The sequence below is a fragment of the Notolepis coatsorum genome (genome assembly GCF_963971535.1).
Source record: "Notolepis coatsorum genome assembly, chromosome: 8".
NCBI classification, from domain to species: Eukaryota; Metazoa; Chordata; class Actinopteri; order Aulopiformes; family Paralepididae; genus Notolepis; species Notolepis coatsorum.
In genome coordinates, this window is record NC_140172.1 from 101,906,597 (window position 1) to 101,924,560 (window position 17,964).

At 42.8% G+C, this 17,964-nt stretch overlaps 1 protein-coding gene across 1 annotated transcript in view; it reads right to left on the reverse strand.

The window, feature by feature from the left end:
- LOC311233518 (rap1 GTPase-activating protein 2-like) overlaps positions 1 to 17,351 on the reverse strand; it is a gene marked incomplete at its 3' end in the record, with an annotated part of 221,692 nt that extends 204,341 nt beyond the window's left edge. Inside the window, exon 1 of the mRNA XM_084320484.1 lies at positions 17,250 to 17,351. Coding sequence (XP_084176610.1) covers positions 17,250 to 17,293 — 44 coding nt within the window. The 5' untranslated portion in view covers positions 17,294 to 17,351. The remainder of the gene's footprint in view (positions 1 to 17,249) is intronic.
- Between the last annotated feature and the right edge of the window lie 613 nt (positions 17,352 to 17,964).

Consider the following 17,964-nt stretch of genomic DNA (forward strand, 5'->3'; position numbering starts at 1 on the left):
AAACCACGGCACCGTGCCGGCCCCCCTGAACATTAACATGCAGCAGTGACTATATGACATCACATATAGGCACATTTTCAAACGACTCAGTTCAGTGAGGGTGAATATTGTGAGAGGAGAATTGGAAGAATGCGCCAATATGAGAATTTTGAGACATAGATCATATTAATATAAGTTCACATAGCTAGGAAACAATGCTAAACACTCAAAAAGGCCATTTATAAGATAGTTCCCCTTTAAACAAACGAAACACTTTGCTTTTATGAAATATTGTAAGCCGCCATTTGAGGCTTTATAAAAGCAGCAAGTTGTATTCAACACAGAGAGGAGTTAATGAGGAATCTCCATGTGCTTGTTGTAGTTAACAAAGAGAGGCGAAGTTAATGAGGCGTATGACGTCCGTTGCATTGGAGGCGCAAGATTTAGCACAAAAAAATTTATAATAATATTATAATCTTTTATTTTTATTTTTTTTACCCATTCGAATCCCATGCCCATCAAAGTATTAAAGACAGCCCTAATTATCACTGCACTATATGTTTGTATATTCTTAGTTGTACGTATATACTATATCCACACCATTATCACTGCACTATATTTGTATATTCTTACAGTCGTACGTATATACTGCACCATATCTTTAATTTGGATTGACTTTACAACTGCAAATACATGAGCTGTCCAAAAAAAATTCTAAACGGAGTTACATGGTTCTTCAGTGCAAAGGTTATTTATGAAAAGTTTCGAAAACCATTGTGAGATGTACTTTTGAAGTTAAATGTTGGGCTTTAAATGGGTTCCATTGGCTTTAGGGTCATGAAACGTCCTCACAGCATGAAGAACCACGTCAACTTGGTAAAGTGAGTCCATGTAAAACATCACCAAGGCTGGAGAGGTACGAGGTTTTAGCACAACTGCAGTGATGGGGGTTGTCATAATCGGGATAAGAGCTTAATCTGGATTATAAATGGGATGTGATGTTCACACGTACCATCTCAAAGACAGATGTACTTCAGTATAACCCGAATAATAAAAGTATATTAGTGTGAATGTGAACACAAATGGAATGACAGAATAATGACAAGGGAGAGAAGGGCTGCAAGCAGAGAAGGGCTGTTTGAATGACTACCAGAATACCGGATTATACTATACCACAATACCGAACTATACTATACCGGAATACCGGTTTCATTTAGAGTTTAAATGAATTAAACTGGACTTTGAAGACGTTTTTATTCTTTGCACACATTGGCAATGTAGTCATGCGGCAACACACACAGGAACACATACATGCCATTTTTGTTTGGGTCGTTGATTACATTTTGTCTCTGCGTTTGACCCATCTCCTTGTCCTTCCCCCCAAGGGCAGCCGGGAGCAGACATGGGCTGCTGCGTGGGGCTGCACCCGGGGACCAATCCAAGTGGCCTTTGCTTTTTCTTATTTATATTATTAATGACATATTATATTATAATATATTTCTCCAATAATGTTTGCAGATGACACAACTTCTTCTTCTCTCCCACTCAAATTTCCTTTCATTGATCAAAGAAGCAAATGCTGGCCTAACTGCATTATGCTTCATGGTTCAATCTAAACAAATGATCATTGAATATAAAAGAATATAATTTTATAATTTTCAAAAAAAATGTAAAACAAATCTGAAGATCTATCTAAAATGTCAATTAATTCTATTGAGATGCCTAAAGTGTCATCAACACGATTCCTCAGAGTTTATGTTGATCAGAATTTGAGCTGGAGAGAACTAGCCACCGAGAATTAGCCACCTTGTTACCACTAGCTGCCTTCTTACTTCTTACAAATGTATCCTTATCTTTCTTACTGTAATTTAGTATGGGCAAGCACTTTCCCAACTAGTCTCCACAAAATATTAGTCCTCTAGAAGCGCTTTGTTAGGATCGCATCTCGATCTGAGTCTCGTGCCTCATCTGGCCCTCTATTTCAGAAACTTCAGATTCTAAATATCTATAATATAAATATTTTTCAAATATGTTTTATTTATAAGATTAATTCTAATGAAGGGAACATTCCTGTACAATTTAAGACCTACTTCAAAAAAAAATTGTCACACTCATACTCTACTCATCAATGTTTACATCTTCATCGTCCTACATTTCTTACGTGCAGAGGGCAATTTTCTATTAAATATACGTGTGAAATTATGGAATGATTTTCTCCATCTGGCAAATAAACCTTCAAAAATGTACAAAAAAAGGTTTGAAGGAACATCTGAGTATTATATTGTAAGTAACAGTGTATTGTAACTTGTGTATTGTAATCAGTGTATTGTATTTTAACTTAGGGCGTTTTCACACCTAGCTCGTTTGGAGCTGTTGTTCCGAAACCTGGAGCGTTTACCCCCTATTTCGGTTCAGTTGGGCATATGTGAACACAGCAATCCCATTCTGTTGCGGAACAAAACAAGCGGGCCGAGACCACCTAGAGAGGGTGGTCTCGGCGCACTTCCAACCGAACCTGACGCGACTCGTACGCTGTGAGAATGCAATCGACTTAACAAACCGACACAACTCACTTGCCGTAGCATATGAATGAATGTGGATGAGAGCTGTGATGTAAGTGGTTCTATACGGCTGTGGGGGTGCTGGAGACATGATCGAATAGACTTGTATCCGCCTGAATCTCCTGAACACGGCGTGAGCCATTCCTAATCGATCAGAACTAAATCGGCAGCGAAAAAGCCCATTTTAAAGCACATTCCCCATGCACATGCGCAGATTGCCCACGGAGTCTGGACGACGCGAGTTGACGTACAAATGAATGTGGACTGTTCCATCAGAGGGGGGAGCTTCGGTGGCCAGTGTCCTTTCAGCCGAACAGGATAATGAAAGAATTATCCCACTAAATGGCCAGACGCGTCTTATGGCGACATCTACAATTACCTCATTGAGTCTCCAGGTAGACTAATGTTTATATTTATAAGTGCAGCGGTCTGTAGCTCACCACCTCTGATGGAACAGTCCACATTCATTCGTGCGTCATCTCGCATCGTCCAGACTCTGTGGGCAATCTGCGCATGTGCATGGGGAATAGGTGCTTTAAAATGGGCTTTTTCGCTGCCGATTTAGTTCTGATCGATTAGGAATGGCTCGCGCCGTGTTCAGGAGATTCAGGCAGATACAAGTCTATTCGATCATGTCTCCAGCACCCCCACAGCCGTATAGAACCACTTACATCACGGCTCTCATCCACATTCATTCATATGCTCCCCCCGCTCTCCCCTCCCCGATTTCAATGTGACGCGGAGATTCAGGGTTAATCTGACCAATGAGTGACAGTTTGCTCGCGCATGCGTTTGTTTTGGTCCGCTGTTAACACAGCCGTGTGAACACAAACGAACTAAGGGACAAGTGCAACATTGTATCATTATAGTCCCTGTGTCTCCCTGAATCGGAACAAAGCAAACGAACTACAGGTGTGAAAACACCCTTACACACACTCACTCACACACACTCACTCACACACACGCACGCACGCACACACACACACACGCACACACACACACACACACACACACACACACACACACACACACACACTTACATTGATCTTGTTTTCCAACTTGCTATATGTAATATAATTATGTTTATTATTATAGGTGGAGGTTTCTTACAAGCCGTCTGGGCTTCTCTGCCTCTTCTTGCACTGTATATATTTTGTACTTTACAGTTGTCATTATTGTGTTTATAAATCGGTACCGCCGCTGCCTCTTGTGCTGGCAAGCACAGGACTCGTCGGTTGGAGGTACAGGTTTCAGCCACGGAGAGGCCTTGCTGGCATGAATGACACCTGTAACGTGAAACCTGGCAGGGGTGGAGGACACAGGCAAGCTGGTGGAGTGGAGCTGTGTCAGGGTGTGCTGGGGGGACCGGGGCAGGCCTTGGCAGCTCTCCAGTAACTCACTATGACAAAGCCCAAAACACGGACCAGTGCCAACTGGTCGGGAGAGGAGGTGCGAGGAGAAGTGGAGGAGTTGCGTGCCAGAGGGAAGCTGGGAAAGCGCCAGTGAGGGCATCATAGAATCGTAGTTCTCGCTCGGGAAGGCCGAGTCTAATCAAATCAAGTTCATGGTTCAGTCAGTCTGTGATGTCCTCCCTGCTCCCCCTCCATGCTCTTCTGCTGACGAACAGCAATGGAACATCATGCCCCTGGATGCACTGGAGCATGTCCTCAGTTGTGTCCTGTAAGCCCTGGGAAAGAGACGCTTTGAACCATGATCTGTTGAGCAGTGGAGTTATTAGTGTGTATCCACTAAAGTAAAAGCGTTATTGCATTATCTCACAAAGGAGGCTCTGTTTGTCTCCTTCATTCTGAGCCTCCTTGTGTCCACTTTCTTTTTTTCTTTGCATTACACGCTACCGCTGGCACCAAGTGCTGAGGGCTATATATAAATTCACCACCTGGAGTGGTGAATTGAGAAACACACGCAGATATACCAGGTGTATTACAGACAGACATAGATGAATAAATTATAAATAGTCTACAAGCTTCTTTAAAAACTCCCTTTAATTTTGCCACAGATCAATGCTGCGATCCATAGATAGATATTCATCCTGACAAAGATCTGTAAATAGATTGATTCAAAACATTGATATGTGGGGGGGGGGAATAAGCACCTTAAGAAGTGTCCAGACTCTGCAGTGCTAGTAGCACCCAAAGTAAGCTCATGCACCCAACAAGGTAGGCTTTTTTTTTTAGACACAGGGAAAGCCCTATCTCCAAATGAGGGTGTCAGCTGGGCTTCTTGGAACAGCCCACCATGACTGGCAGACTTACAGTCTGTTCAAATATACTGCAAAGCAAAATTTAGACACGGTGTGAATACATGCAAGTCAATGGAAGGAGAGAGAACGGAGCAAGACAGACGGAGCTCTGCTCTAGGTCAACGTGAACTGAGGCAAAGACGCATTTTCTCTAGTTGAATGTTTCGACTTGAGCGCAAATATTCGCCTGGCATGATGGAGCAAATATGGGCAGCTCTTCAGAATGAATATGAAATAGACTACGGATGCTCTGTAACCTATATATATATTGAATAGGTTACAGTACATTCAGAAATGGTCCTGTTTTTGTAAATGTCAACAAGGCTACTGTTGAGACCAAACCCCCGCCGGCATGTGTTCACTAGTAATTTTTTTTACTAGTTTTGCTAGTAATAAGACAAAGATTCTTGTCATGATGCATTTCTATGGTCAACCATAGGCAGTTCAGATTCCCAGAAAGATAAACAACAAACCTACCTTTGTTTGCAGACTACAGAGAGTGGCCCGTTCAGCCGAGCACACAATTGGAGGTGGGCTTCCCACTCTCCAGGACATTTATAACAAGCGTTGCAGGGCCAAGGCTAAGAGAATAATCAAAGACTCTAGTCACCCAAACAACTGCCTCTTTGAACTGCTGCAGTCAGGCAAGCGCTACCGGAGTCTCATGGCCAGTACAGAGAGACTTAGGAGCTTTTATCCCCAGGCCATCAGGATGCTCAATGACAAAAACACTATGTAACAACCCATCATCTACACACACTGCACACACATCCACATGTACACACTCACTTTAAACAAACACTCACCTTACCACTCACTTTATTCACTTTAGACACTTTAACACACTTTATATTTATCTATTATTAAAGAGATTTGCAATACATTCATACCTCATTTGCACCCTACCCTAAGTTGTGTACCTCTGCATTGTACCTCACTGTTACTAATTTTGCTCTGTATTGTATATTGTATATTGACTTTACTTACTTCTTAATAACTTTTTTTACTTACTTTCTTTTTACTGTATGTAGCACACTATCAGGGGCTCATACAGAAACAAGCATTTCATCATAAAGTATTCTGTATTTTGTGTATTTGACAAATAATAAACAAACTTGAAACTTTAAACTGTCATGCTTATTATCCCTTTATCAGTAAATGTGTCCTTTAACATGCCGTGGGGCGTGATGGGGAGATTTACCAACACACTTCTCTCTTTCTCTATCTCTCTCTGTTTCTAACACGCACAATTGCATACACATAGCCTTCACTCCCAGACATCTATCTATATACACTACCCCACTCTCTCTCTCTCTCTCTCTCTGCACATAGCCTTCAGCTTGTACACACATATGCATACACACAGCCTTCTCACATAAGTATACGTTATTATCCAGATATTTCTGTACATCATATCTATAATTCATATTACCGGTATGTATGAACCACAGACACAGTGCCTTACAGTGTATTGCAAGGTCTGACATTGACCAAATTTGATATGCATGACCTTGGTGGGCTCTAGGTCAACTCCTGAAAAGGGGGTCAATGTCAGACCTTGCAATACACTGTAAGGCACTGTAAGGCTACTGTCCTGCCTCACTTCCAGTGATGAAGCTAAGCTATGCTAACGGAGCGTCTATTCCCAAAGCTAAAATGCACGCACAGAGACAAAAAAAGGTATGTATCTTCTTGTCTAACTCCAGGGAAGATGTTAAATAAGCTAATTTCCCAAAATGTTGGAGTTCCCCTTTAACCCATTAATTTTCCCATCGCCGTGGGAGACCACGGAGAGACAAGTGGAACCACGTGAGAGGTTTATCTGTGCAGGTGGTCATACTCAAGCTGATCTGTTCACTGGGTAGACAAAATGGAGAAGGCCAATAAAAGGAAGCGGGCCAAGTATAAAGACACCGTGGATGAGTGTTGCAGGCAGGAGGTGGCGTTTATGGTGCGTGGCCACTGATGTGGGCTGTATAGGGTCTGCAGGCCAACCTCTCTGCAATGCTCAGTCTACTCTTCTGGGTGCACTCATCAATGGTGCAAGCAAGAAGAAAGCCATTATAAACACCATAGAGGCTGCAGACACAGGAAAGCCATTAGAAACACCATAGAGGAGGGCGGCTGGGTGGCGCAGCGGACATTGCGCTCGTGACCAACGCAAGAGACACCGGGTTCGAATCCGGCTGTCGGCGTTGCCTCTGGCTTGGGCCGGCCGTCATACTAACTCAATTGGCAGAGTTAGCGGGAGGGAAGTCGATGGGTGGTAGTCTGGACGTTGTGGACAGCGACTCCTACAGGTCGGTTGGGGGACGCCTGCACAGCAGAGACAGGAAATGGCGGGGGTAGTGTGAGCCTCCCACACGTTACACCTCGCCAATGAGAGTCCGCGCTGGCAGGTGAAAAGATGTGACAGGCTGCCTCCTCGTGTATCGGAGGCGACACGTGATGCAAGGCTTCTATCCTCCCAACAACCGGCCAGTGGGGGGCATATGCGAGCAACGTTCAAGACAGGGGAGGGGAGAATTGGCACAGCGAAATTGGGATGGGAGAAAAATAGAAAAAGTGGAGGAAAAGTGGATAATTTTTTTTTTTTAAACACCTAGAGGCTGCAGACAGAGGAAAGCCATTAGAAACAACATAGAGGCTGCATACAGAAGAAAGCCATTAAAAACACCATAGAGGCTGCAGACAAAGGAAAGCCATTAGAAACAACATAGAGGCTGCAGACAGTGGAAACTGGAAAGCCATTAGAAACACCATAGAGGCTACAGACAGGAAAGCCATTAGAAACAACATAGAGGCTGCAGACAAAGGAAAGCCATTAGAAACACCATAGAGGCTAGAGACAGGAAAGCCATTAGAAACACCATAGAGGCTGCAGACAGAGGAAAGCCATTAGAAACAACATAGAGGCTGCAGACAAAGGAAAGCCTTTAGAAACACCATAGAGGCTGCAGACAGAGGAAAGCCATTAGAAACAACATAGAGGCTACAGACAGGAAAGCCATTAGAAACAACATAGAGGCTGCAGACAAAGGAAAGCCATTAGAAACACCATAGAGGCTGCAGACAGAGGAAAGCCATTAGAAACACCATAGAGGCTACAGACAGAGGAAAGCCATTAGAAACACCATAGAGGCTGCAGACAGAGGAAAGCCATTAGAAACACCATAGAGGCTGCAGACAGAGGAAAGCCATTAGAAACAACATAGAGGCTGCAGACAGAGGAAAGCCATTATAAACACCATAGAGGCTGCAGACAAAGGAAAGCCATTAGAAACACCATAGAGGCTGCAGACAGAAGAAAGCCACTAGAAACATCATAGAGGCTACAGACAGTGGAAGGCCATTAGAAACACCATAGAGGCTACAGCCAGAGGAAAGCCACATCTGCTGTGCATAATTCACCATTGTGTCTTGTATAATACGGTTGGATGGTCCTCCCTAGCAGAGAGGCGAGAGTTGCCATAATTGGAGATTACCCAATTTCAACTTAATCCTCTGTTGGAATGGATGCCTGGACCAATTCCAATGATTGGCTTACACTTAAAAACCCTTGTGCATGCCTAACTATGGGGGAAACCGCTGGGGATTGGTGTCAGTTTTGATACATCATGTTTAAAGCCATATAATTTTACCTGTTTACTATTTTTAAAACATTTTTCTACCCATGATTAACAGTAATAGTATAATCTCAATATATCTCTCAACATATTACTCATATTTATGAATTATAACCACTCAAACCTGTGTTTGTTTGATAGAACGTGTTTTTTCATCAAAAAAAACGGATAAATGTTGTTTTTGACCATATTTCCAATATTTATTTTTGATAAATACCAATTAGAAATATCTCGACGAATTACCTCTGAATACGAATCAAAAAATATTAAAGATTCGATGACTAGTTCGGCCAGAAACGGCGTTGAGGCGAACGTTACTAAGCGCTCAGCGGTTCGAAAAAAACAGATAAATGTTGTTTTTGACCATATTTCCCATATTTCTTTTTGATAAATACCAATTAGAAATATCTCGACGAATTACCTCTGAATACGAATCAAAAAAAATATTAAAGATTCGATGACTAGTTCGGCCAGAAACGGCGTTGAGGCGAAACGTTACCAAGTGCTCAACTGACCTAAATATGGTGCGGGCGCTTCCATGTGTTGCTGCGGCAGGGATCTTGGGCTCGCCTCGGTGGTGGGACGAGAACCAGACCTGATCCGTCCAGGACACTTCCTCGTTGGCGCGCGCCGGCTATGGGGGTCTTGTTTTTCGGCGTGTGGCGCGCTGTGGACTGTGCGGTCCGGTTCGCCTCTGGTTCTGTCTTGAAAATCCACTCGCTCCCCCCCCCCCACCACCACAAAACCTGTATCCGGAGTTTCAATGACCGGCAGCCCGCCACAGCCTAATTCACCTCCCCCTGAATTTTGGCAAAGTTATCTGTGGAGCGATGACGCCACCATGAGTTTTACATCGGTAACAGCACATCCCGGCAATTACAAGGTCCTTATCTCGTGGAATATGCAAAGGATGGCAAGATATATCGAGAATTGAACGAATAAGAGCAGATTTAAAAATGCTTAAAAATGCCGTTTTAACGTTGAAGTGGATGGGGGTAGAAATAGTAACTAGGGGTGAACGAGTCACTAAATCTGTAACTATTTTTCTAGAGTGTTTCATGTTATAAGCTTTTCACACAATGAACATATATGTAAAATTAAGATATTTACCCAATTTCATGAAATAATAATAAACACAGACACCGCTGTGCTCACACACACACTCAAAATATTTCAAAAAAGTAGAAAAAGACCCCAGGGGTGCACAAGTTAGCACTTAGAGGTTGTACTGAACTTGGGAATTCTGCTTATAGCTTCTGTGCTCCTGACATGTGGAACATCATACAACAAACTCTTGGGTCCAGTGTTGTAGTACTCGAGGACTTGGACTTGAGCATTGAGTGCATTTAGACCCGGAAGGTGCAGATGAGGACTTGTTAATTGATAAATACAGTGGTGTTTTGGTAATAGGTCCTAATCATTTGGCATACGATATTGATGGCTATTGCATTTGTTTGGCTATTGTGTCACAAAGTAAATATATATTCTTTGGTGAATATGAAGAGCACATAGACTCAGTCGTAAAAAAGGCGAAGCAGCGCCTCTACCACCTGAGACAGTTAAGGAAGTTCAGAGTATCTGGGAAGATACTCCAGTCCTTCTACTCCGGAGCTGTAGAGAGCATCTTGACTGGAAACATCACTGCCTGGTATGGCAACAGCACGGCACAGGACAAGAAGGCCCTACAGAGAGTGGTGCGCTCAGCCGAGCATACCACGGGTATTGCACTACCAACCCTGCAGGTCCTATACAACAAGAGGTGCAAATCCAGAGCCTGCAGGATAATGAAAGACCCTCACCACCCCAACAACAGCCTGTTCATGCTGCTGCGGTCAGGCAAACGCCTGCGAACACCAGTAACAAGGACAGAGAGACTTCGGCTCAGCTTCTTCCCCCAGGCCATCAGAGCACACACACACACACAACACACACACTGTACACGCTCACACACTAGCAGCCACTTTAACATGAGCACACACACACTCATGCTGCACACGCTCACACTTATGGACACTTTACAGAAGGAAAGGTCACTTTAAGAATAGTATAGTAGAGCTTGAGATTGTATAATATAGCATTGTATAGCAGTGTACATAAAGACCCAGTGGCAGTGCCTCATCCGTAGCTACAGTGTACTGCACTACCACAGGACCTAGCATGTCCTACCATGCTCTGTAAATAACTCATGTACAGATACCGATATGCCCTACTTTGTTTACTTGTTTATTGCACAATGTCGCTCTATTGGTTGGATTCTTATTATATATTATTACTATTGTATTATGCACATCGTTGCGGGCAAGACCCCCCGCATTTCACTGTATACCTGTATGCCGTGACTGTGACAAATAAAACTCTTGTATCTTGTATCTAGAGTGTTTGTGGCTCAGGACCTATGGGGCCAGTGGCTCGGGAGGTAGAGCAGTCGTCTGTAAATCCAGAGGTTCCCGGTTCGATTCCCGCTCCTCCCGGGCAGCGATTCTAAGTGTCCTTGAGCAAGACACTTAACCCCTAATTGCTCCCGATGAGCAGTTTGGCACCTTGCATGAGTTCCTCCGCCATTGGTGAATGGGTAAATGTGAGGATTATATAAAAAAGAAGCCGTGAAGCTAGACCAGCACTCTCAGGTTCAAGAATTGAATGGCAGCCTGAAACAAACATGTTTCGGAATTACATATTCCTTCTTCAGTGTTATAGCAAAATTGTAAAGCGCTTTGGAGTAAAAAAAAAAGTGCTTTGTCCAGCACCACTGTCTGTGTGGTTGAGTTTTAATAATAAACACTTAAATGAAGAGTGTTTGTCCAGCACCACTGTCTGTGTGGTTGAGTTTTAATAATAAACACTTAAATGAAGAGTGTTTGTCCAGCACCACTGTCTGTGTGGTTGAGTTTTAATAATAAACACTTAAATGAAGAGTGTTTGTCCAGCACCACTGTCTGTGTGGTGTTTTGTTTGTCTCTCCAGTAGAATGTCTCTTAGCTGTCAGAGAGATACCTCCCTTGCTGACTTGTTGTTCACAATTTGTAAGTCACTTTGGATAAAAGCGTCAGCTAAATTACTAAATGTAAATATTGTTTGCTATTCCATTTATGATGTTCAGAGAAACATACAAACATATAGCAGCGACTACATGAATTCATAATTTGGACGGGAAAATAAATAAAATAGCAAGTCAATTTGACTGGTGATGTGTTGGCAAATACAAGAAAAGGACTATTCTAAACGTTAATATAAACACTCCTGTCCTCAGCGCACACTGACAGCCCACTGCCTTGGTAACACAAAGAAAATGGAGAAATCGCCTTTTTCTTGTATTTTTATTAACCAGGAATTCCTTGCGGCATGAGAAGCAGGGCTGGGTTTAGCCTGCTTGTATTAGGATGGGCGGGTAGAAATAATAGGTGGGCAACTTGGAATTTTCTTTATGGGTGTGTTTCACCTACAGTAGGTTGACTGCTCATAAACAACATTATCCCCAAAACGAAAACAAATGACAAGATTCTACATTGCAGGTTTCAACAACACATACCAAATCACGCTGCTGGGACTACACACACACACACACACGCACACACGCCCGCCCGCCCACCCGCCGGCCCGCCCACACACACACACACACACACACACACACACACACGCACACACACACACACACACACACATTCAGCCAGGCTGCTGAATATAAACATCAGATCAACTTACAGTAGTCTTACCAGCAACAAGATCACATGGCAAGCAAAGAGTCAGTAGCTTCCATTAGCCTGACAAGCTTCCATTAGCCTTGCTGGCCAAAGACAGAGTCATATATAAAAATAACTAAAACGTTTAGCCTACCAGTGCTGGTCATTAAGTTAAGTCCATCGTTCGTTCTTGTTGGATAAAGTGGTCAATCTCATGGTCATAAAGTTAAATCCAATAAAAGGTCCTTCTTGATGGAAATGGAGGTTAACTTCAAATGGCAGTAGAGCAGTGTTTAACTATACTGTAGAAAATGTTGCATCAATCTTGTTGGGAAGCTTTTATTGCACTTACAGTAACTTAAAGAAACATGAAGACTTACCGTCTTCTCCAGAGTCAGACAAGAAGATAGATACCAATTTCCTCTCTGTGCATTCAGTAGAAAGCTATCCTAGCTTAGCACAAATTAATGGAAACGGATATGGACCAGCTAGCCTAGCTGTTGTACAAAAACACCTCTCCTGGAGTTTTAAGCTAGACCAGTGGTCTGTATCCGCTTTCACTCATTTGTGCTAAGCTAGGCTAGCTTGCAGCCGGATAACCTTCTACTGAACGCAGAAAGAGGAAATTAGTATCTATCTTGACTCTGGAGAAGACAGCAAGTGCATTTCCCATAATGTTGGCGTGTTCCTTTAATGAATTGTAACGTTATTCTTCATTTCACCTGCTTCTCTGACTCTGCTCCACCCCTTGTGTGTGGAGGGCTAGCCCCGCCCTCAGTGAAACACAGACAGTTTTTCTCTGTGCTATTTTTTCACCAACACGTCACCATGGTTAAATCAAAATAACTTTATTGACAACCATTTTCGCCGGCAAGCCATTTGTTTATTTCTTGCTTTTAGACCCAATGGAGAGCTAGCTTGCGTAAGTTCCATGGGTCTGACGTGTCAGGTTACCTCACATTATATCACTAATGTATCCAAGTGCCTCAGAATATATATTATAAGTGTAACGGTTGTGATATCGTCACCTTAAACTTCGATGCCCCGGGGGAGTTTCGAACCCGTGGTCTGCCGCCCAACGGGTCGACAGCACAGACCGCTATACCAAGAGGTGAATTCACTGCTTTGTAACGTGTCTATGTGTCTTTTAAGGGTGAGAGTGAGTTTTAACCCATAGTACCGCTACTCGCCCCAGTCACTTCACAACATCTGAAGTCCATCATGACTGCGCTTCGTGGTACCATCTGTTACATAAGTACAATATAAAGTGCTTATAATAATTTTTTTATTATGCTCATAATCTCACACATATCCCAAAACTATAAACCATTTTGTACAAATTGAGAATTAAAATAGTTGAGATGTGTGACGTCATAATAATGCATATTATACCAGGAAGTAATACAGCTCAATGAAACTATGAAAATCTGTATTTATTACTCATAATACACATCATAAAGACATCACACACATATTAACTCTTTTAATTCTCAAACCAAATGATGTCTGAGATCTTTACATCTTTGCTTTGAAAGTTACATTTTAGGAGATGTAACAGATAGACAACCCCCCCCCCCCACACACACACACACACACACACACACAATGACATCAGGGGGGGGGGGGGTCAAAGTACAAGTTTACTGTGAGCGATCTGTAGTGCTGAATTTCCAGCAGATCTGGAGGTGTAGGCAGAAGGATATGAAAGGTGAAAAGGACAACAAGAGTTTTACCAAATGTACCCTCCCTTTCTTCTCTACCTCCATTCTTCCAACACCTCCTCAAGTGGTCCTCTAAAGGTTCCACCAGTAAAGCCCTGCCTCTGTGTATACAGTATATTTATATACAGACTTGAGTATGACAGTTTTATAGGCATAGCGCATGCCGAGGATATGAACTGAACCCTTAACCCTGGCAGTGTTAGTGCCATGCTCTACCCATTGAGATACAGCAATGTGCAACTCCCTCTTCACGAAAAGACCTTCACATTGTTATTTCATGACCTGTTTCTGAATTCACATGAACTTTTCTGGAGTGTTGAGTTTAGCAATGTCCTTGATGTCCTTATTATAACATTACACAATGAGTTACTTTCATAGTCCTTATTATAACATTACACAATGAGTTTCATAGTCCTTATTATAACATTACACAATGAGTTTCATAGTCCTTATTATAACATTACACAATGAGTTTCATAGTCCTTATCATGGCCGTAGCCAGCTATGAGGTCACCGAGGTCCGGACCTCGGTAACTATTTGTAACTATTAAAAAAAAAAAAAAATTATATAATTTTTTTTTTTATAAAATAAATTCTAATTTTTTTTTTTTTTTTTTGGTCAACGACCGGCCCACTACTAGGCTGAGACATCGGCCCATTGGTACTGACTGACACTGGGCTGGCCCAATCACATCTCTTACTAAGCACCCCCCCGCCAGTCGTGCAGGTATATGATTGAGAGGGGGGCTGGTACATGACTGAGATGGGGCTGGTACATGACTGAGATGGGGCTGTGGTACATGACTGAGATGGGGCTGGTACATGACTGAGAGGGGGCTGTGGTACATGACTGAGAGGGGGCTGGTACATGACTGAGAGGGGCTGGTACATGACTGAGAGGGGCTGGCTGGTACATGACTGAGAGGGGGCTGGTACATGACTGAGAGGGGGCTGGTACATGACTGAGAGGGGGCTGGTACATGACTGAGAGGGGGCTGGTATACATGACTCAGATGGGGCTGTGGTACATGACTGAGAGGGGGCTGGTAGATGACAGAGGGGGCTGGTATACATGACTGAGAGAGGGCTGGTACATGACTGAGAGGGGCTGGCTGGTACATGACTGAGAGGGGCTGGTACATGACTGAGAGGGGGCTGGTACCATGTATTGTGCATCATTGTAGGTCAAACCATTAAAAAGTTAATTTCCACGGCAGCCATTTTGGATTTTGGTCTCTCACAAATTTCCCCCGCCTTTTAAAAAATCCATTGAGAAACGAAGTGCCACAGATGACCCAACTACTAGGTCCATATCGTATCATCATAATATTATTTTTTAAATCATTAGGATAAGGGTTCCCTTGATAAAGATGCATGAAAAGGCTGTATAATATACAACACCAGTAGCTCAACTGCAAAAACTGCTTTTTTATTTGATTAGATTTATTTGGAAATTAAAAACACATCATAAAAACAAATGATCTTGACCAATTTGTATTCCTGAGGATATCACCTAAAAGCATTCATTAACAAGCATTAACACTTATTTCCAAGGTGGTCCTCGATGGAAGACATAAAAACACAGCACATTATAGCCTACTCAACTGCAAATTTTTCCTCAACTGCAAAAATGTATGCCTACTTATGTATTAGCCTACAGGGAAAAACACATTCACAACAGGCAGCAAAGTTTGTTTTCAGCCAAGTATGGTAATAAGGTAACTATTAGGATATATATGGTATGGATTACTTACTCTTAATAACTTATTACTATCTGTGGTAGCTCTAGTCTCCACCTACACAAATTGTTTTTGTGCTGTCCATTGATCATGCACCTTCACGTGGTAGGCACATAGGTCAAACTCCCCAAACAAACACACCATTGATTTAATTGCCATATAAGATGAATATAAAACAAGAAGGTGATCTATTAACTGTGTAAACCTTATGCAATATTCATCATTGATATTTGAATACTTGAAATCTGTATGAACTGAGTAGTTAGTATCAAATGAAATAAGATGGAACTGCTCCATGCATTCATTGAATAAACAACTATTTTCTCATTACCAGTATGGTATTGTTTAAATTGTACAGCTTTTTGCACATCTTTGTCAGGGGATTCCAACAATTCTGGACCTGAATGTACCAGTTAATTGTAATCATCTCTCTCCTTATGTCTAGTCAAGCCAGGTTGTGGAGGAGAGAGACAGGGATGAACAGGCTATAGACTACGTTGCCCATCCTGAGCCTGCTATGATGCAGGTGTTTTTACATCACCACCCAAAACAAGATGCAGCCAAGAGCGAGTGAGTACACTGGTCCACTTGTCCATGGCACTTACTACCCAGCTTTGTAGTGGGTTGGGGGGGGGGGAATAGTACAGTAGGTATTTAAGGGGACCGTAAGGATGGTGTACTGGTGGGTGGTGTCCGACCGATTATAGTGGGCCGGTCTGGGCCAAAAAAATAAATGGACCTCCCTAATTTCTAAACCCTGGCTACGGCCCTGGTCCTTATTATAACATTACACAATGAGTTTCATAGTCCTTATTATAACATTACACAATGAGTTTCATAGGCTCATGGGGATATCATGGGCCCATGAGTGGAAGACGTGACTCAGCACAATTCAAGTCAAATAAATAAATAAACGTTTTACAATGACTTGTATCAAGGTCTGTCATTTATGAATAACAGTGCAGATTATTTACTTTTGTACATTGGTTGTAAGGGCCTTATCTCCAAAATTCAGAAATTAGTGGCAGGGGTAAAACCCCATATTCATTTTAATACCAATGTATCTTTGTAATGACAAAAGGTGTTTTAGATCACAATTTCAGACGTTTATTGTTTATTGTTGTTACAGAAGTATCTGTAATCACATTATTATGGTTTTATGTATTTAAAGAAGTTTTTGTTTATTTTTTATACACTCACTAAACACAAATAGGCTACAACCATAACTTTACATTCCAATAACACCCCGATATTGTAAATAAGCAGAGAGGCATAACATAGAGTAGACTATGTATACTATTTGCCTGCAGGCTGTTACGTATCCCACTCACAGCAGGTCCAACAAAACCACTGACTATGCTAGAGTAGAACGCTTGATATCGTTTGAGCACTCAGTGTCCCTTCATATACAGTACACACACAAACACACACAAACACACACACATCAAATTAGTGCAAAAAGTCATGCTGACCCGATTTAAATGACAGCTCTCAGCCTCTCACAATGCACATGTGCACACTGCACACACACATACATACTCAATCTCCCTTTCTTTCACCCAACCACACTCACACACACGCACGCACACACGCACACACACACACACACACACACACACACACACACACACACACACACACACAATCTCTCTCTCATAATGGTACAGTCACGCACACACTCACCATCCAAACCCGCCGAACGAAACGCTTCTCTTCCTCCTCAGCATGGTGCCTGGATCGCTCTCTCTCTCTCTGTTTGTCTTTGTCCTCTCCTTCCTCCTTCTCTTCTTATTGTGTCTGGGAAGCGCTGTGTTCTCGTCAGTCAGCCAGTGCACTCCTCACTCAGCCTCTCTCTCTCTCGCTCTCTCTGTCGCTCTGTCTCGCTCTGCCTCTAGTCCTGACCCTCCCTCCCTCCTGCTGCATCCACTTCTCACTGTCTGTATGTGTATCCCTGTTTCTCCTCTCTCTCTCTCTCTCTCTCTCTCTCTCTCTCTCTCTCTCTCTCTCTCTCTCTCTCTCTCTCTCTCTCTCTCTGGCTGTGTGTTTCTCTGTTGCACTCCCTCTGGCTCTCTCTCTCTCTCTCTCTCTCTCTCTCTCTCTCTCTCTCTCTCTCTCTCTCTCTCTCTCTCTCTCTCTCTCTCTCTCTCTGTGTTTCTCTGTTGCACTCCCTCTGGTTCTCTCTCTCTCTCTTTCTCACTATCTCTCACTCTGTCTCTCTCTCTCTCTCTCTCTCTCTCTCTCTCTCTCTCTCTCTCTCTCTCTCTCTCTCACCCTGTCTCTCTCGCTGTGTGTTTCTCTGTTGCACTCCCTCTGGTTCTCTCTCGCTCTCTCTCTCTTTCTCTCTATCTCTCTCACTCTATCTCTCTCTCACTGTCTATCTCTCTCGCTGTGTGTTTCT